Genomic DNA, 26386 nt, shown 5'->3' on the forward strand with positions numbered 1-26386 from the left:
GCTGCGGTTTGTTGTAAAGCCAGCTTCAGCCTTTGACTTCCTGTAGGCTCCTTAGTTCAGTGTAACAGGTTGGGATTGCCTTTAAAATCATTTGTGTGTTACTGTTGACATGATAAAACACATTTTAAATTCACAGGATGATAGCAAACAGAAGCTTGTTCCCATGTGGCAACACACCATATACAGGAAAGCCAAAATCAGGATTGAAAAGTGTTCCAAACTACTGTCTCCATCCTGCAAGCAGCTCCATATGGGTGGACCCCAGCTCCAGCACACAGCCACACTTCTAATAGAGTGGGATCCATGCAGGTCCAGGTTTCTCCCCCTACTGAGGTCAGTGTAGTGTTGGGGCCTGGTAAGAGTAAATAAGGACATCTGGGGTGAAAACCTGGATCTATTGAAGTCACTAGCAAACTCCCATTGACTTTAATGGGGTAGGAGTTCACCCCTGAACTCTGCCCTTGACAGTGATGACCAGCTAACCTAGTTTTATCGGAGTATCCTAATGTCAATATCTCACGTCATCTTGTGGTAAGTGTTTTGTCCTATAGGAATCTGCAGGTAACTCTTGTTAAAAATCAAATTCCTGTCACACCTATGAAACCATGATGTTGTCACTGCAGTCTAACCAATCAATCAAATGAAAAGCCATTAGTTACCGGATGCTGCAGAAAAGCTGTTCAGTTTGTATTTATGAAGGTTATAGTCACAGTTCTCTCTACAGCAAGATCCATGCTTAAAACTCCTGCACTGAGAATTATTAAATTCTTATGCCTTGGGATTTCAAGCCTTGTCTCTAATGTAAGTATTCATTAGGTAAGAATATGTACTAGGATTAGTAACTGACAGATAATTGTCATTTTATGTGGGTTTTATTAGGAACCTCTTAATATTACCTTATGATACAGTGACTTACATGTTCAGAAAATGGATACCAACCTGCCCACGAAACAGACCATGCCAAGGGGATAGCACAGGCCCCTTGAACAGAGGATGATAGCTATTACTGCATATGCAACCTGTGGGATGGTGACACCAAAATAAATCAAGACAAAGGCTATTAATTGTAATGTCCACGTTAAGAGGGTTATGCTTCGCTCATTGGTAAGTGGTCCATGCTTGTAACAAACCACAAAGCTGATAAATCCAACAGTCAGAAGATAGCCTGTGAAAGCAGAAAAAAATGCCATATATATAATGACACAAAGGATTAACTTTAATGGTAGACTGAGAGCTTAAAACTGCCACACAGCAAATCCCACTTCTGCTCCTCATGCTGTCTGCTATGTATTTTGGGAATATGAAGGGCCTGATATTTAAAATACATATGCAAAAAAATGCATGCAGTGGCACACTGGACTTACATATGTAATTACGATGACTGCATATGCAAACTGTGTAGTTGCATGTGCAGATGGCAAGTTAAAGGCATAACTGGCTATCTGTGTGCCGAAATATCCTGTATATTTATTTATTTAGATTTAAATCGTAACTTAAAATGCTTATCCAAGGTGGTAGGCATTCTAAAACGCCATTAGCAATACAATTACATGTCAGAATTTAATTGCCATTAAAATGATCAGTTTAATTCATCTGTATGTGCAATTGCAAGAATGGTGTCCAGCTGCATTGTTGAAAGGTCCTAATTATACCTCAATACTTGTGTAAACGTATGCATGGATTAGGCTCTGTACTAACAATAAGTCAGTATTTCTTTTCAAATAAAATATTGTAAATGAAGCTGATAGGCTTGCAGATATAGTATGTGTATCACATTCATCTCACTCATGCTAAAAGCACATGGTCAAGCCATGCTTCCCCTCCTAACTGGTGAAGAGTGAATGCTGAAAGGTTTGGAGCTTCCAAAGGAGTCCATGCTTATTCAGCATTGTACTTTTTGGTTTCAGCCATCCTGGCAATTCTGCAAGAACAATTTTTCTCTCTGTACTTTTCTCTGTGTGCTTCGGGGTGCCACCAAAGCAAAGGTGAGTGAACATAAAAAAAAAACAAAACAAAAAAAACCCCCAGTATCTTATTCAACTGGGTCGAAAGCAGTTCGTGAATATTAACAGGCACAGAGCATAAGGGGCTGGCATAGTGGCCTAAGAGCAGTGCTCTGTGCTGCTAGAGCAAGTGGGGAGAACCAAGTTACAAGCTTGTATCCCAATCTCTCTCTCCCTAGGCCAGCAGGGGGCATGGGAATTCCTTATGATTCTTATATTAGTAAATGCTTTAACAGTAAGTGCACCCTAGCTGAACCTCCCAGTGCCAGAGATGCTTGCTCTGCTCAGGGAAGATAGCACTGTTTCTACCATTACCACTGTCGGATAGGGCTAACTCCAGGGAGGATGGCTTTAGGTGATAATAGAGGCTGCACAGTTGTTTTGACCAAGGAGGATGCCGACGAAATGTGCTGAAGCAATAGGTTCCCCAGCCCCCTTGGCCACTCCCCCTTTCCAGGAAGCACAACCCCCACTCCAAGCTCCAGCCAGAGAAGAGATTGTAGCTGTCTTCTCCCACCACCACCTCCCTCTTTGCTTCCATGGTAGGTGTGAAATGATGGAAACCAAAGATGGGCAAAACGTTCCCTCTTCTTCATGCCTCTACAAACCAACATCAAACTCCCTATTTAAGAATCTAATGAGAATAAATTCTCATTTGAATGGATTAGGAGCCTTCAGAATCCTCCCACACCTCACATTCATGGGAGAAAAATATTAATCAGACGCAATTCTTACAAACTGTTCGTTCTGACCTCTTAACAAAAACCTGTCTGCTGTACATTTCTGCTCATTCTCTTACCCAGTAAGTAGTTTCTATATTCAGACCACAGCCACTTCATTTCCCCTTTCAAACAGTAAATAAAGTAGAGAGAGGACATCCAGCAGCCACTCATTAAAATCCCAAAGGTGCTGTGCTGGGAGTAAAAAAAAACAGGGGTTAGTGAACCAGCTCGGTTATGATTTATTATTTATATGATGGTAGCATCCACAGGTCCCAATCAGGATTGGGCCACAGTGGGCTAGGGATTTCACAAACATAGGCACTATCTATACTGAAGAACTTTTGAGCTGATTCACTCGTTAACCCTGCTGTATCATGCTCTGAAGTCTCAAGAAAAGTGAGATGAAGTGGGGCCACTGCATGGGATTTTTGACCAAACTTCTTGAAGCTGTATCATGTCTTGGTATTACAATAATAATAATTAATACTTAACTCTGACATGTTTTATAGAGACCAAAGCATTTTGGGGGGAAAAAGGGGTAGCATAAGATTCAGCCCTGCCTGTGTGAGATAATTTTGCTACTGGATATGAAAAATAAAGTCAAGGTTACAACTGCCACAAAAATTGTTTCATTTCGACTGATTTGTTGTCTCACAACATAAGCAAATTGAGTTGAGAGACTAAAATCACACCCCTGTAATTATGGTTTCAGAATAAATGCTCGTCATTGTACATCAGCAAACGTAACTGTTTATTTCAGACTTTGGAGGGCCGTCTATCTAGGGCCTGATTCTGATCTTAGGTACATTGGTTTTACACTGAAGTAAACCCCCATCAAAGTCAATGGAGTTACTCTGTCCTAAAACCAATGAGAGATCAGAATCTGGCCCTAGACTTGCTATTTGCTATTTTGTTTTCCACATGGTACGCCTACCTTTGGAATAAATCTTTTAAGTGTCAACAGGAGAAAGACTAGTGTAGCAAGAACTCCCAGTGCCACTCCAGCAGCATAATAGAACGCAGCACTCCTGTTAGGGAACAGCAAGGGGGGGGACATGTAAAAACCTTTTACTGAGTTGCAACTGGTTTGGAAGTACCAAAAAGTGTAATGCTGTACTTAATCAGAGACTGAACACAGATTTTCAGCTCTGGCTTCATCTGCTTTGCACTGTGGAAGCAGAACGAGGCAGCCAGAAAACTCCCATAAAGAGGCAGCTGAGAATTCCCTGACAGAGAGGAATCTCTGGGTGGCACAGATGGCTGTAGGTTGCCTGCTCGTCTCCAACCCCTGTGTTGGGGCGGAAAGAGGTTGGGTGGGGGGCAGTGCATGGCATTCCAGCTGGTCCCTGAATGGTGCCCAGATGACCTTGTGGGATAGGGGAGCTGGCAGAACTTAGAGCTGCTCTGAAGTTACACAAGGGTCACATTAGGCCCCAGCCAGCTCCTATGCTGGGCTGAGTGTGAACTCAAGGGAGCTGAGGATCTAGTACTTTTTAAAAAAACAAAGAGCATTAGATTACTAGAGTTGTGAGAATTAAAAATAATCTCATTGCCTTTTCCTTATTTCAGCTTTTATTTACTTTTCCATGTCTCAAAATCTCAACAGCGAAAACATCTCCTCAGTTCCACTTTTGTTTATCATGTTTCTAGTCAATTTCATTTCCTTGTCCACAATGCTGTAATTTTTGGATTGCAAGAATATTTTTATTTTACTTTTTAAAAAACGTTTTGATGGAAATAAAAAGAAAATTTAGAAACTCTCGTTTTTGTAAACTTATTTTTACAAAATCCAAAGGTTTGATAAAATTTGACCTAATACTGTTTAAAATTTGGTGATTTGCAAATTTTGAAGTGGAACAGAACTTTTGAGATGAGTCACAAATTAACTCACTGTACAATGCCAAACTCCAGCATGAAACAAAGTGACTGCAAATATCTTTCCTTCTACACTACACAAAATATGAGGACTAGCTTGTGCTCTTTAATGTGCAGCCATGAGTATGGGGTGAGGTGGAGGGAGGAGGCAGTGAGGCCCAGATGACCTCATTTTACACACAGTTCCTCCCTAAGATTCCCACACTCTGGGAATGGGAAATTTGCAGCCTCCCTTTATGCAGCACCCCCCAGGCTTCATTGGAAGGGAGGTGATGGCTCTGCATACTCCTTGCCCACTTGCTCATGGGGAGAATCCCAGGTGCAGTCCTTGTACACCTACAAGTGCTAGAAGCCATGATCTTGGAAGCCCTACCACAGCCACACAAGTGAAAAATCTTTACATCACATCTCTCCTCTGCATGGCTACATTATTATGATAGTTTACATACATTTTTTCTTATTTCATTTCTTAAAAAAGAAACAGTTGCTTGGGATCATTGAGCTATACAAATAAACAGAGAAGACAGTACATGAATAGGAACACACCAAGAATGCAATGACTCTGGAAAGAATACCAAGATAAAGGGGCTAATACTTACCTACTCAAGGCATTTGCAAAATGGAACAGAAAAACACCAGCTATAAACAAAACGACGAGTTTCCTATCCACCACTGAAAATGCAAAAAACGAGATGTTAGGCTAATTCATCTGGGTGGTTTTAATTGTACCAACATTATCAGACAAGTCTCAGCTGTTCCATTAAGGTAACTTACAATTCAGAATGCACTATTCAGATAATGTTGGCAATATTATCCAGCCCATTCATTGGATGAATGGAAAGCATGACCCTACTTACTGTTTCGTTGTACACTCACAGTGTAGGGTACCTTCTTGTACGGTTGGACTCTGAAACACATATTCTCTCCATATTGGTTTATGTTTATGACCGTTTCTTTAGATGCCTCTGATTGCCAAATGATTTGAATAACACACTTGAAAAATGCAAAAACAGTTTCTGAATTATGACAATTGCTTTCAGCTGAGATAGGCACAAACTTGAACATTTCTGTGCTGTTAATTTTCACCTGTAAACAGAGCAAAACAAAACATACATAGTAGGAACTCGGATCAATAGGTATCTTTCAAAAACACACCCAGTATTTAACATAACATAGGGAGAAATAACAGAGCAGAAGCCTAGGGAATAATAATACCACTGCAGTCCCTTAAATCAGGTACCTAGTCCTACTGTACTTAATGATTCACATACAGCCTCACTGAAGTCAGTGGGCCCCCATGTGGGTGCATGGATCCATTTGAAGAACCAGATCCTAAGGTTACAATTCCATCATGAGCACTGTGATGCTACAGATGTTTGACACACTACTAACATTGACTGCCCACAATTTCTTTGGCAGACACCCAGGCTCACTTTCCTCATAGGCTATGAACCCACTGTTCCTGAATCTTCTTGTGGATAAGGATGCTAACTGCACATTAGATGTTACGGGAGAACAAAAATGGAAGTTGTCAGAAAGCAGAAGAGAGCGCAACAAAAACCGGAATAAAAAATCCAGCCCTCTTCTCTTCAAGAAGGACTGAGCTGTAACACTGATCTTCTCTACCTTCTGAACAGGAAAAGTCCTCCTGATGCTTCAATTGTGAGCTAATGAACCTGGGCATCTGAAATAATGGATGCCCAATGACAAGGAGAAGCATTATCTCATCTAATAAGATAGGCTTCTTTATTGAAATGCAAGAAGAGAGTGATCTCCTGGGGAAAATCTTAGCTGCCCACTTTTAAGCACTTACGTCAAGAAACTTTCCCAGTTGCTGGATGTGATCACTGCCTAAAGTCTGCCACTGCTCATAAAAATGACCATACACATTGTATCTGCCTGGAGAAAAATGTTCTGGGCAGAGATGAAGAGGAATCTCCAGTTCCTTACACCTGGGAGCCCCTTCCTACAGCAGAGGTGAGGTGAAACTGTTTCTTTCCCCACCCAGGGAGTCAACTCCTCAGAAGAAGAGCCAAGGAGAAGATCCTGAACTTGCTCCTTAGCACAGGGGTTAAAGAGGTGCTCTAAGCTTCTGGTGCTTTCAATAGTAGTTGAGACTTAGTACTTTGCAGCCCAGGGCCCAAGGTGAATATCTTACAAGGTGCACCCTTGCCACTCCTGTCAGCATTGGAAATATACATCTGATATTATGTAGCCTTGTTCTTGTTTTTGCTGTCAAAAAGTCACCATATAATACACACAACACAGTTGAGTTGACATTTCTTTGTCCTCTCAGCAAAGAAATAAGGTCCCGCATCTGTGCAACAAATAAGAGACACCATCTCCCAAGTCAGCCACGCTAGAAGTGAAAGCAGCATGACACTAAAAGATGCTTCTTTCTAGGCTCCGCCTACACAACCCTCGGACTATTTCATACTGAGATGCACCTGTGATCTCATATCTTGATCAGATTGGTTGCTGGGAAAACATGTAACATATTAAAAATCTGAAGCAAGCTCCAAACACAGTCTTACCTGAAGAGCTGACCAAATATATTTTAAGTGCTTTGTTCCATTTTGCATATAACAGTAACAATCTGCATCTGGTTTTTGGATGATGTCCATTTCCTTCAAATGGCTACAGTTTTTATCTAAAGAAAGAAGAACACTAAATGAAGTGGATTTCAAAGTGTGGGCACATGTGCACTTCCTCCATTCATGCTTTTGTTGAATTGTAGGTTTGATATTCCGGGGGCCAGAAGCAATTTGCAGAAAGTCTGACACAAAACCCTGCTACAGGTTAATATTTTCAGAAGCTCAGAAGTGACTTAGGAGCCCAAGCTGAAAATTCAGACATGACCTAGGCACTTAGAAGCTTAAGTCCCAATGATTTTCAATGGGATTTAGGTGCCTACATCACTTTGGCACTTTGGAACATTCTGTCTCTAGCCCGTTTTGGCTTTTTACTACATTTAGAAAAAAATGACTTTTGTGCTAGTATTTTGATAGCATTTGGATAAGGCCCATGGGCCAAATTCACTCTTGGCATAAGTGGGTGTAACTCTAGTGCTTAAACCAATGGTGAATTTGACTGTAGACGTCTAATGAGGAAAACAGGCTTTTCATGTTAAAACAGTCATTTACCACATGATATTGCTGCCAATTGAAGAAGTTTTAACATCAGAACCAATTTGAAGTGGAGAAATAGTGTAATTTTGTTATTTTTTAGTAGTATATTAAAATATGTAATCAAATTATTTCTCCTACTTGTTCTGAATGTTAACATAATTTTCAGTGATAACACCTTCTGGTGAGGGTAATTAGCTGTCTCTAGCACTCCTAATGGCATTGGCAACTTGTCTAATCAATCATTTCCATTGTCTTGCTTCATGGAAATTTTAGATATTCCCTACTGCTTTCAGGATTAGATACAAATCTCACAGTATAAATATCCCTAACTGATTTGTGGGGCGAATTTTCAAGAGCGTACATGCAAACCTACACACACACAAAAACTGCCCTACAGTGTATCACCTCAAGATTCCAGTAACATAATTAAAGAGCAGAATAAAGAAACATTATACAGCTGTTAACTCAGGAAAGAATTTGGTCCACTGAAGAGAAAACTAGGTGTGAATGTAACAACTATCTGAATAATACAGGACAGAATGTTGTCAAACACTGAGGACAGCAAAAGGAGCTCCTGTGCAGACTCAATTTAGTCAACTCAAAGAAATGCTGTTTGTAGGTAAAAATCGATCTTTTTTCTATATGAGAAAGTTGCACCAGTTTAATTTAAATTCTGTTTTAAATTGATTTAGTTAAAATGATGCAAATCCCTGTCTGGACACACTTATCTCAGTTTAATAAGCCACTCTAAAACTTAACTAAGACTGTCCACCCAAGGGTTTGCACTGGTTTAACTAAATCGGTTTAAATTCACACTTTACGTTAAACTGGTGAAACTTTCTTCTGCAGGCAAGCCCTTTGACTAGTTAACTCTCACCCACATTGAAGCCAACAGAAGCGGGAAACTTTCAGACCAGGACTGAATATAGTCTGTGGATTAACTGGCAATCCCAATCCTTGAGTACAGCATCTTAACGCCTCACTCATCAAGCTACCAGCACCAACAGATTGAAATGTACTCCTTCAGAACAGAAGAACAGCCATACTGGGTCAGACCAAAAGTCCGTCTAGCCCAGTATCCTGTCTTCCAACAGTAGCCAATGCCAGGTGCCCCAGAGGGAATGAACAGAACAGGTAATCATCAAGTGACCCAACAGAGGCTAGAAACATCATCCCTGCCCATCCTGGATAATAGCCATTGATGAACCTATCCTCCATGAATTTATCTAGTTCTTTTTGAACCCTGTTATAGTCTTGGCCTGCACAACATTCTCTGGCAAGGAGTTCCACAGGTTGACTGTGCGTTGTGTGAAAAAATACTTCCTTTTAAACCTGCTGCCTATTAATTTCATTTGGTGACCCCTAGTTCTTGTGTTACGAGAAGGAGTAAATAACACTTATTTTCTTTCTCCACACCAGTCATGATTTTATAGACCTGTATCATATCCACCCTTGGTCATCTCTTTTCCAAGCTGAAAAGTTCCAGTTTTATTAATCTCTCCTCATATGGAAGCTGTTCCCTACCCCTAATCATTTTTGTTGCCTTTTTCTGAACCTTTTCTAATTCCAATATATCTTTTTTGAGATGGGACGACCACATCTGCATGCAGTATTCAAGATGTGGGTGTACCATGGATTTATATAGAAGCAATATGATATTTTCTGTCTTATTATCTATCCCTTTCACCAGCACTCTGCTGTTCATAAGTGTCTGGAGTCTGATGCTGTCAAGGCTTTATACTGAACCTGTGATCCCTCTGAACCTCTGGAGGTGATTGCCAGCTGGAGCCCAGGAAGTAAAATTGCTGTGCCACATGCATGGATTCTATGGGAATGCAAGCAACCCCCTGGCCCTGCAGCATCGCTACCAGTTCTACGCTGTCAGCAACTCCTCGGGTTGCCCCTGGGAAAGCGTTGCTAATTGCACACAGAGTGCCCCGGGGAGTCACTCAAGTTTTGTTATGAAACTAAGACCACGCCAGACTCCGTCCCATTCTTCTGTAAGCCATTGTGGTCTCAAAAGGGATGTACACCATCAGATGCAACCAGTAACAGCCTCCCAGGTGGCGGATAGTCCCGATTTCCTCCACTGTTTGGGTAGCAACCATGCCCCTACATGTCGTCATCGTCATCAGAACCCAGACACCTCCGTTACCCAGAGATGAACTGCAGCTGTCTCCGATCACGCCAGCAGGCAAGACTATCACACAGTTCCTCATAAACTGGGAACCTCTGAAATGGACTTTTGCTGGACATTACTTGATTCAGCAAGGTCCCCCAGACTGGGTAGTTCCATTAAAGGGCACACATTGTGACAAGCTCATGCCAACAATTTGGTTTAATTTCTATGGGCACATTGCCACTTTGGAGGGATTCCATGAGCCCAGATTGTACAGAATAGAATTGGACCAACAACAAAAAACAGTTTTAAATTTTGACCCTCCGATCACAAACCTCACTCCCCTCCGACGTTTAAGAGACCAAATTTCAGGACCCCATGTGTTAAAATTGAATCAACAAGAACATTTGGTTTTTCAACCTCAGACTTCTCTGAAGGAGGTTCAAATCCACTTAAAAGGCATGACTATCTCTCACATAGCACCTGTCTGTGCTCCCTTGACTGGAATTAGCCATAAGGGTTGGGATGAGTGTGGCAAGGGGCTGACCATGTAAATAGAGTAAAAAGGGAATTAAGTGATTGGATTGCACCTGTAGGAACAGGAATCTCTTTAGCTGATGCTGCAAACATAAAAGTTCTGGCTAATAAACTATCATATGCCACCGAAAATATAGAAAAGATGGGAACCCCATTAACAGCGTCTTTGAAACAGTTAAGTGAGGAACAGCAGTTAATAAGTAAGGTATTTTCTGGGTGGAAAAGACTCATGAAAAAAATGAAGAGTTAATAATATCTGGTGTACAGTCCCTCCAGAATAATGTCTCATTGACCTCAGGTGTAAGCAAACTCAGGCTCTCACCCAGAACATAATCATGGGAATTATTCGGCAAGTCATAGCAGGACAAATTCCCATGGAGGCAATCAACTTCATTTGGCCCCATGTAACGGAATTAGACCTCCAGCCCTGGTAGAGATGTTTAACACTTCGTACAATCACCACCAGCAAAGCTTGTAGTTATTCTTAGAGTAATCCACCCAGTAGTCCCACTGGGATTACAGATTAATGATAACTCAGTAATGTACTCCAGAGATCCTAACACTTGGGCCTGGCAGAAAGATAAAGTGAGGAATACAGTAAACGTAAAGGGTGTAGGAGAAAAGAAGGTTTGGGCTATATCTGTGAAGACCAAGCATTGGAGGAACATGATGAATCCTTCTTCCCAAAACCGGGGAATAGGTCTCACTGTTCCTTCGATGTTATCCAGGAAGAGGGGTCTGTTGTTATCTGTGTTGGTAAAGCATGTGTGTGTGTAAGAACGAAATGTAATATTGTACTGATTAATGGACATTGGATTCAACCCCTGGTGCCTTACGTTAATCGCTGTTTCTGTAATGTAACCACTATTGTTAGTTGTGATATTAAGTTTACTGTGCCTATATGGACTGTACAACACTTGAAAGCCTATCCTGAGCTCTACAAGGAGATTTCCCCAATTTCACTGGGAATGGGTCTCACTGCCATTAAGAGACTATTAACTCATCCCTCCTTACAAACTGAGCTGTAGAAGCTCCAAACTTTGGGGGAGAATGGCAAACTCGAGATTCAACACCTCAACCAGGAGATCACTAGACTTGTAGCTACAGTTAAAAACACAGGGTCATCACTCCTGGTGGGAGACTTTGCTTGGGTGGAGCCCCGGTGCAACAGGTCTTTTAAATATCACGCTTCACCCCATTGTGGTGATAATCAGTTTCCAAATTATACTAGCAATTGGTCTGATTCTACTGGTTTGCTGGATCCAGCAACTGATGCGGCAGCTGCAATGGATTGAAGATCAGAGCCGGTACCATGGAGAAAGAATGTGATGGGGATACTCGCTTGTCGCAAGCATCCCATCAACGGGGGGACTTGTTATCTAGCAGCTTTGTGTTCTTGGGGAACCAGGGCACAGTACATGAAAGACACCCCCTCCACCCCAGCCTCTGCTTGAACCAAATCTGCATCAGAAGAAAGACTTACAAAAAGCAATGAAAAGGCAATGGGAGACATACCTAAACCCTTGGGATAAGGAAGACAGAATTAAGGAAACTCCCCGAGCCTCATTTGCATCGAGGATGGGACAAGGAGGAATCTCCATGAGCATACAGAATGGAAAACAGAGATTCCAAGGCAAGAACCGCACAGAACTCTGGGACCAGAAAAACAGGGAAGCACTGCATGATGGGGGATCTCTGCTCCAGATGTTAATGAACCCACACATGCACACACCTAGCTCAGTAGGTATCAGACCAATTCTAGTAATAAATCCTTCATTGGTATGCAAAATAGTGAAGCTCCCTAGCTGCACTGTCAGCTCCCTCCAAGGAACACTGCCCAAAACCAGGAATGATCAGCTCCCATGTCTAGCCTGAATAAAACAACTTTGGTATTCTCCCTTGTTTATACATAAACAAATCTAGGTGTCCTCCCTTGAACTATTGTTTTTTCTCTTCAAAAACCCCTATCCATGCTCAAGTAAGTGTTCTGATGCCTGGAGCCAAAATCTGCATCAGTTCCATTGGGACTTCATCTTCTCCTGACTGATCACGCTGGGGGCTCTGCTTGTCTCCAGCACTCTGGACCATCAGCTACCACCACCACCTGGGACCCCTGATCAATTCAAGCTTCATGGAATGGTGAGAACCCAGCTCTCTCTCTCTCTATGTATAGCCTTCTGACCCTGACTTGTGTGATCAGTTCTAGTTTTCTAAACCTGACTTTTATAATCAAGTTTAAGTTAGATTTAATATTATAACTGTTTTGTTTGTTTGGCTCCCCTATGGTTATTACCTGGCAATAAATAACTTTCATGATTAAGCTGGTTGCTTCTCTCTCTCTCTTCCCTTCCACCCCCACCCCTACCCCCCGTGGGTGTTTTTTGGTTTCCTCATTCGCTTTGCAGCAACACTCCTCGTACCTAAGCTAAAAGATCCCTGCAGCGCCCAAAAATCCTGTGGGGTTTGCTCATCAAGTAAGTTACTACAAGAACAACTGTAACGTGACAGTGGGGATAGAGACATTGCCAGGGTTCCCTCCCCACTCTGAACTCTGGGGTACAGATGTGGGGACCCGCAGGAAAGACGCCCTAAGCTTATTTCTACCAGCTTAGGTTAAAACTTCCCCAAGGCACAAATTCTTTGCCCTTGGAGGGTACGCTGCCATCACCAAGTGATTTAACAAAGAATCAGGGAAAGGACCCCTTGGAGTTCCTATTCCCCAAAATAGCCCCCCCAAGCCCTTACACCCCCTTTCCTGGGGAGCCTTGAGAATAATATCCTAACCAGTTGGTTACAAAGTGATCACAAACCCAAACCCCTGGGTCTTAGGACAACAGAGAAATCAGTCAGGTTCTTAAAAGAAGGATTTTATTTTAAAAAAAGGTAAAAATCACCGCTGTAAAATCAAGATGGAAAATAACTTTACAGGGTAACAAAAGATTCAAAAACACAGCAGAACTTCCTCTAGGTTTAGTTTCAAAGTTACAAAAAACAGGAATAAACTTCCCTCCAGCAAAGGAAAAATTCACAAGCAAAACAAAAGATAATCTAACACGCCTTGCCTGGCTTTTACTTACAATTTTTGTAATATGAGAAACTTTTAGGATGGTTTATAGGAGGAGTTTTCTGACCTGATGCGTCTATGCTTCCCAAGAGAACACACAAAAACAAAGCCTTCCCCCCCACAATATTTGAAAGTATCTTCTTTCCCCATTGGTCCTTTTGGTCAGATGCCAACCAGGTTATTTGAGCTTCTTAACCCCTTACAGGTAAGGAGGAATTCCAGGCTACCCTTAGCTGTGTGGTTATGACACGCCCCCTGCCATAACTATAAAGGGAAGGGTAAACACCTTTAAAATCCCTCCTGGCCAGAGGAAAAACCCTTTCACCTGTAGAGGGTTAAGAAGCTAGGATAACCTCGCTGGCACCTGACCAAAATGACCAATGAGACGACAAGATACTTTCAAAAGCTGGGGGGAGGGAGAAACAAAGGGTCTCAGTCTGTCTGTGTGATGCTTTTGCCGGGGACAGAACAGGAATGGAGTCTTAGAACTTAGTAAGTAATCTAGCTAGATATGCGTTAGATTATGATTTCTTTAAATGGCTGAGAAAATAAGCTGTGCTGAATAGAATGGATATTCCTGTCTTTGTGTCTTTTTGTAACTTAAGGTTTTGCCTAGAGGGATTCTCTATGTTTTGAATCTAATTACCCTGTAAGGTATTTACCATCCTGATTTTACAGAGGTGATTCTTTTTACTTTTTCTTCTATTAAAATTCTTCTTGTAAGAAACTGAACGCTTTTTTTCATTGTTCTTAAGATCCAAGGGCTTGGGTCTGTGGTCACCTATGCAAATTGGTGAGGATTTTTATCAAACCTTCCCCAGGAAGGGGGGTGCAAGGTTTTGGTGAGGATTTTGGGGGGAAAGACATTTCCAAACAACTCTTTCCCAATAATAAACCCGGTTAGACATTTCGTGGTGGCAGCGAAAATCCAAGGGCAAAAGGTAAAATAGTTTGTACCTTGGGGAAGTTTTAACCTAAGCTGGTAAAAGTAAGCTTAGGAGGTTTTCATGCATGTCCCCACGCCTGTACCCTAGAGTTCAGAGTGGGGAAGGAACCTTGACACCCCCCAAATCACAGATGGTGCTGGACAGCCTGTACCACACTGGCTGTGATTTCTTCCTGGAGCTTTAGGAGAAAACAAAGTTAGTAAGACACATGCACCTCTAGATATACTACTGATTATATAAAGATTAACAATATTTTCCACATTTCAAGGACTATTTTAACCAGTTGATTCTGGGAAACTTTCACGGGAGAGTGCATCAGTCACTTTGTTAGAAGCTCCTGAAATGTGTTGTATTTCAAAATCAAAATCTTGGAGAGCTAAACTCCACCGAAGAAGATTTTTGTTATTGTTCTTGATGGTATGAAGCTACTTCAGAGCAGCATGGTCTGTTTGCACGTGGAAACGCCATCCCCAAACGTATGGACGTAGCTTTTCCAGAGCGTGCACAATGGCGTAACATTCTTTTTCACTGACTGACCAGTTGCTTTCCCTCTCAGACAGCTTCTTGCTGAGAAACACTACAGAATGGAATTCTTGATCCGGTCCTTCCTGCATTAAAACTGCTCCCACACCATGCTCAGACGCATCTGTGGTTACTAGGAACGGTTTGTCAAAGTCTGGGGCCCTTAGCACAGGGTCAGACAGCGTGTCGCTTTAAGCTGATTAAAAGCCTTCTGACACTCTTCAGTCCACTGAACTGCATTTGGCTGTTTCTTTTTGATTAGGTTTGTCAGTAGGGCGGCAATTTGTCTGTAGTGCGGTACAAATCGCCTGTAATATCTGGCCAAGCCTAAGAAGGATTGGACCTGCTTCTTTGACTGTGGGACAGGCCACTTTTGGATAGCATTCACTTTGGCCTGTAGGGGGTTGATAGTTCCTTGACCCACCTGGTGTCCAAGGTAAGTCACTCTGCTTAGGCCCATTTGACACTTTTTAACCTTAACAGTTAGCCCTGCCGCCATTATGCGCTCGAAGACTTTTTGCAGATGCTCCAGGTGTTCTGCCCATGAATCAGAAAAGATGGCCACATCATCAAGGTAGGCGACTGCAGATTCTGCCAATCCTGCTCGGAGACTATCTACAAGTTTTTGGAAAGTGGCGGGTGCATTTTGCAGCCCGAAAAGGAGAACATTAAATTCATACAGCCCTACATGTGTGATGAAAGCCGACCTTTTCTCAGTGGATTCATTCAGTGGTACTTGCCAGTACCCCTTGGTTAAGTCTAAGGTAGAGATGAACTGGGCACGTCCCAGTTTCTCCAATAGCTCATCTGTGTGTGGCATTGGATAGTTGTCTGGGCGAGTTACAGCATTTAGCTTATGTAGTCCACGCAAAAGCGTATCTCCCCATCTGGTTTGGGAACTAGAACCACTGGAGATGCCCATGCACTGTTAGAGGGGCAGATTACACCCATCTGTAGCATGGATCTCCCGTTCTATAGCAGTTTTGGCTTGAGGAGACACCCAGTACGGTTGGGCTCTAATTGGGTGAGCACTACCTGTGTCAATGAAGTGAGTGACATGCCCGTTCGGTCCATCCTGGGGTGGCTGAGAATGTCGGCGCATAGCTAGTGCACAGCTCCTTGATCTGCTGTCGCTGCATATGCCCAAGGGTCATGGAGAGGTTCACCTCTTCCACACCACCATCGCTTTTCCCTTTGTAGTAGACACCTTCAGGCCACTCAGTGTCATCTGTTTCCTGGGCTGTAAACTGACAAACCTTTAATTCTCTGGAATAAAAGGGCTTTAGAGAATTAACATGGTACACCGTAGACTTTAGGTTTGAGGTGGGGGATGCTATGAGATAGTTAACAGCTCCCAGGCGCTCGTGGACCGTAAATGGCCCTTCCCAAGGCACTTCCATTTTATGGGCCTGGAGCACCTTCAAGACCATGACCAAGACCTCTACTTTAAAGGAACGTTCTCTGGCATGTTTATAATACTAGGCCTTTTGCTCTTCCTGAGCATCTTTTAGGTTTTCTCTAGCAAGAGCTAAAGAGGTTCGGAGGGTGTTTTGTAGGTTGTTTACAAAGTCCAGACCGTTAGTTTCTGGAGAAGGTGTAAATCCCTCCCATTGCTGTTTCACCAACTGTAATGGCCCCTTAACCTCATGGCCATACAAAAGTTCAAATGGTGAAAACCCTAAACTGGGTTGTGGTACAGCCCTGTAGGCAAAGAGCAACTGCTGCAACACTAGGTCCCAATTGTTTACGAATTTACCTATCATGGCCCTCAAAGTTCCATTAAACTTCTCCACCAGGCCATTTGTTTGATGATGGTAAGGGGTGGCAACCAAGTGGTTCACCCCATGAGCTTCCCAAAGGCTTTTCATGGTTCCTGCCAGGAAATTAGTTCCCGAATCTGTAAGGATGTCAGAGGGCCAACCTATCCTGGCAAAAATGTCTGTTAATGCCTGGCACTCACTTTTAGCCCTGGTGTTGCTTAGAGCTCCTGCTTCTGGCCATCGGGTGGCAAAATCCATGAAAGTCAGTATGTACTGCTTTCCTCTGGGTGTCTTTTTCGGAAAAGGACCCAGAATATCCACAGCTACTTGCTGAAATGGGACCTCAATTATGGGGAGTGGCTGGAGAGGGGCTTTGACCCGGTCTTGGGGTTATCCCACTCTTTGGCACACCTCACGAGACTGGACATAAGTAGAAACACCCTTGCCCATTCCCTCCCAGTGGAAGGACCTCCCCAAACAGTCTTTGGTCCGGTTCACCCCAGCATGGCCCCAGGGAAGATGGTGGGCTAAGCTCAAGAGCTTTCCCCGGTACTTAGTTGGAACTACCAACTGTCTCTGAGGATGGCAGTCTTACTGGTGCCCACCAGAAAGAGTTTCCTTGTATAAAACTCCTCTTTCTACAACAAACTGGGATCGATTAGAAGAGCTGAGAGGCGGTGGGTTGCTTTGTGCCGCTGTCCAAGCTCCCTGGAGGCTTTCATCTGCTTCCTATTCGGCCTGGAACTGTTCCCTTGATGCTGGAGACATCAGTTCCTCACTGGATTGTAGACCTGGGCTTGGTCCCTCTGGAAGCGATGAAGGTGATGGGGCTGTTTCCATTGACTGTGAACCGCTCTCCACTGGTGAACTATGTGGTATTTCACGCTCTGGCTGAGCCTCTTGTGTAGGGTTATCTGCTGCTGCCAGTGCAGGCTCAGTGGTGCCCTCTGGTATTGGAGCTGTAGACGGGGTTGCAAATGCTGAACTCAGTGCTGGCAATGGTTCTGGTACTGGTTGCTCCACCACTTCCGGTTTTGGGACTGGCTCTGGCTGGGTCTCTGCGACTGGATCCACTACTGCTGTTGCAGACACTGGCATGGTGTCCGGTTCCACCACCTCAGTCTGGGTCTCTGGTAACATAGACTAGGCCCTTGTTGAAGGCTCAGGAACAGAACTAGGTGTGACAGCTCGCTTAGCCTGGCTGCGGGTGACCATTCCCACCCTCTTGGCTAGCTTCACATGGTTGGCCAAGTCTTCCCCCAGCAGCATAGGAATATAGGCTACCTTTAGCTGTATGGTTATGACAGACGTGCTGAACCTGGGACATATGAGGGTGGCAGCTTGGAAGTGCTGATTAACCCGGTCCTCTCAGATGCGCTGTGTGTGTGTTTATCTAATTCTGGGGCTGGAAGAACCCATCTGGGGAACCTAGGTCCTGCAGGATAACTCCATTGGGAGGGAACTTTCAGTAGGGAGAAGTAGAGCTCTGTATGAGAACACAAGTAACACAAGCAGTACATTGATAGAAGTCCAGAACCCTCCCGCACCCCAGAAGAGTAACCCTAATAAATGAGCATACCCCAAAGTAACTGGCAAAGCTGGTAACAGATTTGGGGTCTGGAGAGAATGGTCACTAACTGTCCATATACAAACCCATAAACCAAACCCTCCTGGATCATGAAAGAGTGAATATGGCTCTTTAGTCGGGCCAGAACATTTGAACTATTTTATGAAGCACTGGGGGGGATGGACGAATAAAGGACAACAGTGGAAAAGGGAATCACAAAGGAATCCAACTGGCTCAGTAGAGGATCCTGGTACTTGCTATATTATCTGCGGAATTTGTTACTTACTGGTGTCAAAAACAGATTCATGAATGGGCACCACTACTGGCTAAAAGTGAGGTGAACCCAGTAGTAAGGGAACTTCATTCTCTCCTTAGACTGTCTGCAGGTAATTTATCTTCCATGCCAGGTAACAGGTTCTTAGGGCAGGGAGATTTCTGCCTGCCCAGGCAAAAGGTAGTTTGGATTCCTTCCAGAAGCAAGAGCTGAGGGTGCTGCCCTGTTTGTTAAGTGATTACAATAAACTTTCTATTCAGATTAGAACTGGTTTCCCTGCTAGTTATTCCCAGAGAGCTAGTAGATGTTTTCTTATCAGTGCCACCCTAAGCATTAACATATCAATATCCATGTTCTCTCTGAAGAAAACCAACGTACCAAGCCATCTTCCACTTTGAGTATGCCCTCAACTCCATGAGAGTGACATCTGGGGTAACTATAAACCAACTGAGTTCCAAGAGGAAGATCCCTTTGAACAAGTGACTTCACCATTAGGAGAAACAGGACTGAACCTGAGGCAAGGAAGGGAAGGGAACTGTCCAAATGTGAGAGATTACGATCTGTGGAGAGAATCAGGATCAACTGTAGAAACCTAAAACAGAACCAAGGGCAGAGACCTTCAGTGCAAGAAATAAGGAAACAAGCTGGTAAAATGCCTCTTGAACTATACATCAGTGCTGCAACTGGAATCTCAATAGTCCCACTCACTATCATAGTCCTCTTTGATGAAAGATACACTCTGCCTCAGCTATCATGAACCAGACTACAGGGAGAATGGAAGGGACACCATCACCTTAAAAATCACACTTCTGTGTGAACTGGTTTTATCTACTATTACAAGAAAGATCTTGGATTATTGTAACTGTAAAAAGATGAGGAGGGGGCAAATATTTTTCTTTTTTCCAGGGTGTTTACCTTGTGCATTTGACAGCACTTTATTTACAGGAATTTTCATGGTTTTCCCTGTTCAATCAGTTAATAGTCAGCTGCCCCTTGCGTTTAAGTGGGCGCACACAGCAACAAGGGAGCTAAAGTATTATTAAATATAGGAAAATGTGATTGCAAAATCACAAAAATAGACATGGAACTCTGGGACAGGTGTGGTACCTGCAACCGTTTTAACTCTTTTTTTTAATTGGTTAGATTTCAAGTAGACAGTTTCCCTTGAAATCCTGTTTCAGGAATAACAAGCTCTTTGATTCGTTCACTACAGGTTCCAAAAAGTTCCAGTGTCATAGAATCATAGAATATCAGGGTTGGAAGGGACCTCAGGAGATCATCTAGTCCAACCCCCTGCTCAAAGCAGGACCAATCCCCAACTAAATCATCCCATCCCATTGTCAAGCATGACCTTAAAAACTTCCAAGGAAGGAGATTCCATCACCTCCCTAGGTAACGCATTCCAGTGCTTCACCACATCCTAGTGAAAACGTTTTTCCTAATATCCAACCTAAACTGCCCCCACTGCAACTTGAGACCATTACTCCTTGTTCTGTCGTCTGCTACCACTGAGAGCAGTCTAGATCCATCCTCTTTGGAACCCCCTTTCAGGGAGTTGAAAGCAGCTATCAAATCCCCCCTCAGTCTTCTCTTCCGCAGACTAAACAATCCCAGTTCCCTCAGCCTCTCCTCATAAGTCATGTGTTCCAGTCCCCTAATCATTTTTAAAAAGTGGACTGAATGCATCCAATGAAGTGAGCTGTAGCTCACGAAAGCTTATGCTCAAATAAATTTGTTAGTCTCTAAGATGCCACAAGTACTCCTTTTCTTTTTGCAAATACAGACTAACACGGCTGCTACTCTGAAATTAATCATTTTTGTTGCCCTCCACTGGACGCTTTCCGATTTTTCACATCCTTCTTGTAGTGTGGGGCCCAAAACTGGACACAGTACTCCAGATGAGGCCTCACCAATGTCGAATAGAGGGGAACGATCACGTCCCTCGATCTGCTGGCAATGCCCCTACTTATACAGCCCAAAATGCTGTTAGCCTTCTTGGCAACAAGGGCACACTGTTGACTCAAATCCAGCTTCTCGTCCACTGTAACCCCTAGGTCCTTTGCTGCAGAACTGCTGCCTAGCCATTCAGTCCCTAGGCTGTAGCGGTGCATGGGATTCTTCCGTCCTAAGTGCAGGACTCTGCACTTGTCCTTGTTGAACCTCATCAGATTTCTTTTGGCCCAATCCTCTAATTTGTCTAGGTCCCTCTGTATCCTATCCCTACCCTCCAGCATACCTACCACTCCTCCCAGTTTAATGTCATCTGCAAACTTGCTGAGGGTGCGGTCCACGCCATTCTCCAGATCATTAATGAAGATATTGAACAAAACTGGCCCCAGGATCGACCCTTGGGGCACTCCGCTTGATACCAGTTGCCAACTAGACATGGAGCCATTGATCACTACCCATTGAGCCCGACGATCTAGCCAGCTTTCTATCCACCTTATAGTCCATTCATCCAGCCCATACTTCTTTAACTTGCTGACAAGAATACTGTGGGAGACCATATCAGCAGCTTTGCTAAAGTTAAGGAATAACATGTCCACTGCTTTCCCCTCATCCACAGAGCCAGTTATCTCATCATAGAAGGCAATAGATTAGTCAGGCATGACTTGCCCTTGGTGAATCCATGCTGACTGTTCCTGATCACTTTCCTCTCCTCTAAGTGCTTCAGAATTGATTCCTTGAGGACCTGCTCCATGATTTTTCCAGGGACTGAGGTGAGGCTGATTGGCCTGTAGTTCCCCAGATCCTCCTCCTTCCCTTTTTAAAAGATGGGCACTACATTAGCCTTTCTAGTCATCCAGGACCTCCCCCAATCGCCATGAGTTTTCAAAGATAATGGCCAACGGCTCTGCTATCACATCTGCCAACTCCTTTAGCACTCTCGGATGCAGCGCAACAAGTGTCTTGTGTATTGCAAACTGAGTGTTCAGAAAGGAGGAGCTAGGAATGAGTCAAGTAAGGAAGTATTGCATTTTCCTGTTTCTTTAAATACTGCCACTATCAGCACCCATTTTATGGGAGCTATTGTATGAACAGTGGCAGTGTACCATGCAGCTCACCTAGGCAGAATCAAATAGATTCATAGATTCCCAGGCCAGAAGGCACCACTGTGATCATCTAACCTGACCTCCTGTACAACACAAGACAGAAAACTTCCCCCAAATAATTCCTACAGCAGATCTTATAGTAAAACACCCAATCTTGATTTTAAAATAGTCAGTGATGGAGAATCCACCACAACCCTTGGGAAATGGTTCCAGTGGTTAAGTACTTTCATTGTCAAAAATGTATGCCTTATTTTCAGTTTGAATTTGTCTAGCTTCAACTTCCAGCTTTAATGGTGTCCAGTTTGAAAATTAATTCCAATTCTGCAGTTTCTCGTTGGAGTCTGTTTTTGAAATTTTTTTGTTGGAGAATTGCAACTTTTAGGTCTGAAATTGAGTGACCAGGGAGGTTGAAGTGTTCTCCAACTGGTTTTTGAATGTTATAATTCCTGACTTCTGATTTGTATCCATTTATTCTTTTGCATAGAGATTGTCCGCTTTGGCCAATGGATACCATTAAATTAGACTTGAATAAAGACTGGGAGTGGACGGGTCATTACAAAAAGTAAAAACTATTTCCCCATGCTAATTTTTCCCCTACTGTTACTCACACCTTCTTGTTAGTCTCTAAGGTGCCACAAGTACTCCTATTCTTTTTGCGGATACAGACTAACATGGCTGCTACTCTGAAACCTGTTTGAAATGGGCCATCCTGATTATCACTAAAGTTTTTTTTTCTCCTGCTGATAATAGCTCACCTTAATTGATTAGTCTCCTTACAATTTTTTCATGTTCTCTGTGTATATATATCTTGCTACTGTATTTTCCACTGCATGCATCCGATGAAGTGGGTTTTGGCCCACGAAAGCTTATGCCCAAATAAATTTGTTAGTCTCTAAGGTGCCACAAGTACTCCTCGGGTTTTTGTTTGTTTGGTTTTTTCCCCCCGATACAGAGTAACACAGCTACCACTCTGAAACCTGTAAACCAAAAGGCTCTGTGACAATGACAATATCCGTCGCTAAAAGGCTGAATAAATCTTGGGTCACTTTGTGAAAGTAGGTGGGAGAGATCAAGAACAGACAAGTGGAAAGTCTCCAGAAGTTAGAAGGCAGACAATTCTCCTGGGGCCTTTAATGAGTCAAAGGCCAGGACTCCTGCCCAACTGAGTCCATGTGTCTTTTTACAGTTACACTGGTTTGGTCAAAACTGTGTAATTGGTTCAGTGGTGAAAATGGAAATCAGTTGGCTAGGGTACATCTAAGGGCAGATAAAAAAAGTGTGATGCTCAAAGAGCTAAGAGTGGAGAGGAAACTCCATTATTACATTTTATTTACAGAACTGCCCATTTTTCCTTTCCAACAATGTGTGTCTTTTTACCTTTGAAGAATGACTATCCGACGAAGTGAGCTGTAGCTCACGAAAGCTTATGCTCAAATAAATTGGTTAGTCTCTAAGGTGCCACAAATCCTCCTTTTCTTTTTGCAGATACAGACTAACACAGCTGCTACTCTGAAACCTATATTGACTAAGTAAATCACCGAGCGCGGGTTGTGTTTCGTTTCATAAAACCCTTGTGGTCTGAAAAAAAGAGGGGGAAATCACCAAAACCCTGCTTCACAGAGATCTGTATACAGAAACTAAAAGTTTCTCTCGCAGCTTTTGTCCTGGGGTACGTCCCAGTCACCTTTGCAGAATCCCTGAGCTCAAACCCCGTGGATCCCTGGTACCCCTGCTCTACAGATCAGGAAATAACATAAAGCGGCCAAACGACCAGCTGCCACCTTCTGGTCGCCTCGGCCGGGCTCGCGCGCCAGGCGGATCGCGCTCCCTGGAGAGGGGCCACAGGCCAGAGCCTGGGGCTTTGCAGAACCCCGCGTCGGCCCAGGGGCGGCTCCGCGGGAAAGTCTGAAGACACCCCGCACGGCCACGGGGCGGCCGCCTCAGGCGTTACCTGTTCCCGCCGCCGCCCCGCTTGCCTTGGCCAGCGAGAGGAGGAAGAGGAGCCGCAGCGGGGAGCCCGCGGGCTGCATCGTTTGAAAGGGCGCGTCGGAACTGGAGCCGGCAGCCGAGACGCCACGAGCCCGGGCCGATGGATGGGCCGGCGCCGCGGGGCCTGACTCTCCGCCTGGCTGCGGAGAATGGCGGCAGCGGAAGGCCGGGCCGAGGCGATCGGCTGGCTGGGTCTGGAGGGGGCGGCCCCGCGGCCCCGCCTCTGGGGCAGGGCGAGGGGGGGAGGCGCGCGGGCCGAGGCGGGCGAGGGGTCGCGCGGCTGGAGCAGGGCGGCTGCTGGGACTCCCCGTCCCCGGGAGCTGCCTCAGCGGCAGATCGCGCTCCCCTGTTCCTCGCGGGGGACCCAGTGTGCCCGGGGTGCCTCTGAGGAGAGAGGTCTCTGCAGCTGCTGTGGGTGGGAAACGTTTAAAGCTTTGCGCCTCACAGTAGTGGCCCAGACGCTGTTTAAGGTCCCTCCAGAGCAGGCGCAGACTGGGGCTAGGGTGTGAATCATGTGGCCGGGCTGAATTCTCCCCTGCTGCTCACCTGAGGTTTTGGTCACAGCCGAGGGAGAAAATAGGGCCCTGTTGGCTTTGGATCTGGCTGGGGCTGCCATTTTTAGTTGGATGTATTCCTGGAGGTTTCATCCCGTGACAGTCTTTAATTAAAAATTAATCTTTAATTCCTGGAGACTCCAGGACATCTCTGAAGGACCGACGACCCTAGATCTGTGTTCAGAACAGATCCTAATGCCCTGGAGTTGGAAGGGTTTGAATGTGATGTTCTGGGTTTGATCCATCTCAGCTTTGTTCAACAGAAGATCTATATGTGTCTGCTGAATTTCCTGGTTTGCTCCAGTCCACAGCTTCCTATTTATTTCAGGATCTAGTCTAAAATTCCTTCCTTATGTTTAAAATCATCTAACAAGTTGCTCCTGCCTTTCTCAAACCTGGGCTATACTCAGAAATTAGATGGACCTAGTTACATTGCTCAGGCTGTAAAAGATGTTGTGCCTTGTCTGCCATAGTTAGGTTGACCTAACTCCTGGTGTAGACTGGGCTAGGTCAGTGGGAGAATTCTTCGGTCAACCTAGTTACCACCTCGTGGAGCGGTCGATTAACTGCAACAATGGACAAACCCCTTCCATCAATGTCGGAAGTGTCTATGCTATGGTGCTATAGCAGCACATAGACCTTGTCTATCTTCTTCCCTTTTTCCACAGTTTTAGCACTGGCTTCCTCTCTGTCTTTTTTGAGAGAGTCTCATCACTGTTGAAATGAGACCCACTTTCTTTGCAGCTATTATCATCTGGAACAGGCTTTGTCTCCTCAACTGTCCGTTTACTTCAGTCTCACCCAATTACATATCTTTTCTTGTCTTAATCTTTTAATATTTCTGTCCCACTGTTTGTTATTTAACTCTAGTTTTGTTATTTAACTTTGTTTTGATACATTGGGAAACAGTTGGATTTGAATTGGAATAATTTGCAAGAAGTCTCTGAGCTAAATGTATTTTAAACTTTAGACAGTGTAGTAATAAGGAGGTTAAAGAGCAGATGATACTTTAGGGAAAACTTTGAAAAACATTCTGTTTAGGGGCTATTCTGTTTTATACGTCATAGTTTGAATTTCTTCCTCTTTTTTTTTCCCCAGTGATAGCGACACTTGCATGAAAACAGAATAGTTATTTCTCAGGAGTCTTCTCTGCCTCCTGGCTAGTCTTCAGATAGGGCCTGATGCTGCTCCCAGTGAAGCCAATGGCAAAACTCTTTTTGACTTTAGTGTAGGGTTGCCAACTTTCTAATCACACAAAGCCGAACACCCTAGCCCTGCCCCTTCCCTGAGGCCCTGGCCCCCACTCACTACATTCCCCCTCCCTCGGTGGCTCGCTCTTCCCCACCTTCACTCACTTTCACTGGGCTGGGGAAGGGGGTAGGGTGTAGGAGGGGGTGAGGGCTCTAACTGTGGCTGCGGGATCTGGGGTGGGGCCAGAAATGAGGGGTTCAGGGTGTGGGAGGGGGCTCCAGGCTGGGGCAGGGAGTTGGGGTGCGGGAGGGGGTGAGGGCTCCTGCTGGGGGTGCAGGCTCTGGGATGGGGCTGGGGGTGAGGGGTTTAGGAAGCAGGAGGGGGCTCCAAGCTGGGGGGTAGGGCCGAGGGATTCAGAGTGTGGGAGGGGGCTGCAGGTTGAGGCACGGGATTGGGGTGCAGGAGGGGGTACGGACTCTGGGCTGGGGGTGCGGGCTCTGGGGTGGGGCTGGGGATGAGGGGTTTGGGGTGGAGGAGCGGGCTTCGGGTTTGGGGGGGTTCGGGCAGCATGCGGAGCCCCGTGCAACCCCTCCCCCCCGGCTAGGAGCCGGACCTGCTGGTCGCTTCCTGGAGCGCATCACTGTGTCAGGACAGGTAGGGACTAGCCTGCCTTAGCTCTACAGCGCTGCTGACTGGACTTTTAATGGCCCGGTCAGCAGTGTTGACCGGAGCTGCCAGGGTCCCTTTTTTGACCAGGTGTTCTGGTCAAACAACGGACACCTGGCAACCCTACTTTAGTGGAGCAGAATCAGGTGCATACATGATCCTGTAGTTAAAGCACAGGACAGGGCATCAACAGGATTTGGTTCTATCTCTATATCTCAGTTTCCGTATGTGTTAAATGCATTTTTAAAAAAGAAATATGGGGTATTCATTATTTATCATTGATAATGTATTAGTACCAAAAAGCCCTATTCAGGTATCTGTTTCATTAGGTGCTTTTAAAACGTATACGAAAGAATCAAAGAATTTGCACCAAAGATTTTACAGTGTAAGGCCCTGCACACATGCTTAACTACTC

General features: G+C 44.5%; 1 protein-coding gene across 1 annotated transcript in view; it reads right to left on the minus strand.

Moving 5' to 3' along the window:
• NEMP2 (nuclear envelope integral membrane protein 2) overlaps window positions 1-23732 on the minus strand; it is a 29543-nt gene extending 5811 nt beyond the window's left edge. The window contains exons 1-7 of the mRNA XM_074966867.1: window positions 23523-23732; window positions 7135-7250; window positions 5458-5686; window positions 5200-5272; window positions 3660-3753; window positions 2803-2917; window positions 940-1165 (exon numbers count right to left, since the gene is read on the minus strand). Of these exons, the coding sequence (XP_074822968.1) occupies window positions 940-1165; window positions 2803-2917; window positions 3660-3753; window positions 5200-5272; window positions 5458-5686; window positions 7135-7250; window positions 23523-23601 (932 nt within the window). The 5' untranslated portion in view covers window positions 23602-23732. The remainder of the gene's footprint in view (window positions 1-939; window positions 1166-2802; window positions 2918-3659; window positions 3754-5199; window positions 5273-5457; window positions 5687-7134; window positions 7251-23522) is intronic.
• Window positions 23733-26386: the final 2654 nt, after the last annotated feature.

Source organism: Natator depressus, chromosome 11, assembly GCF_965152275.1.
Source record: "Natator depressus isolate rNatDep1 chromosome 11, rNatDep2.hap1, whole genome shotgun sequence".
Taxonomy (NCBI): domain Eukaryota; kingdom Metazoa; phylum Chordata; order Testudines; family Cheloniidae; genus Natator; species Natator depressus.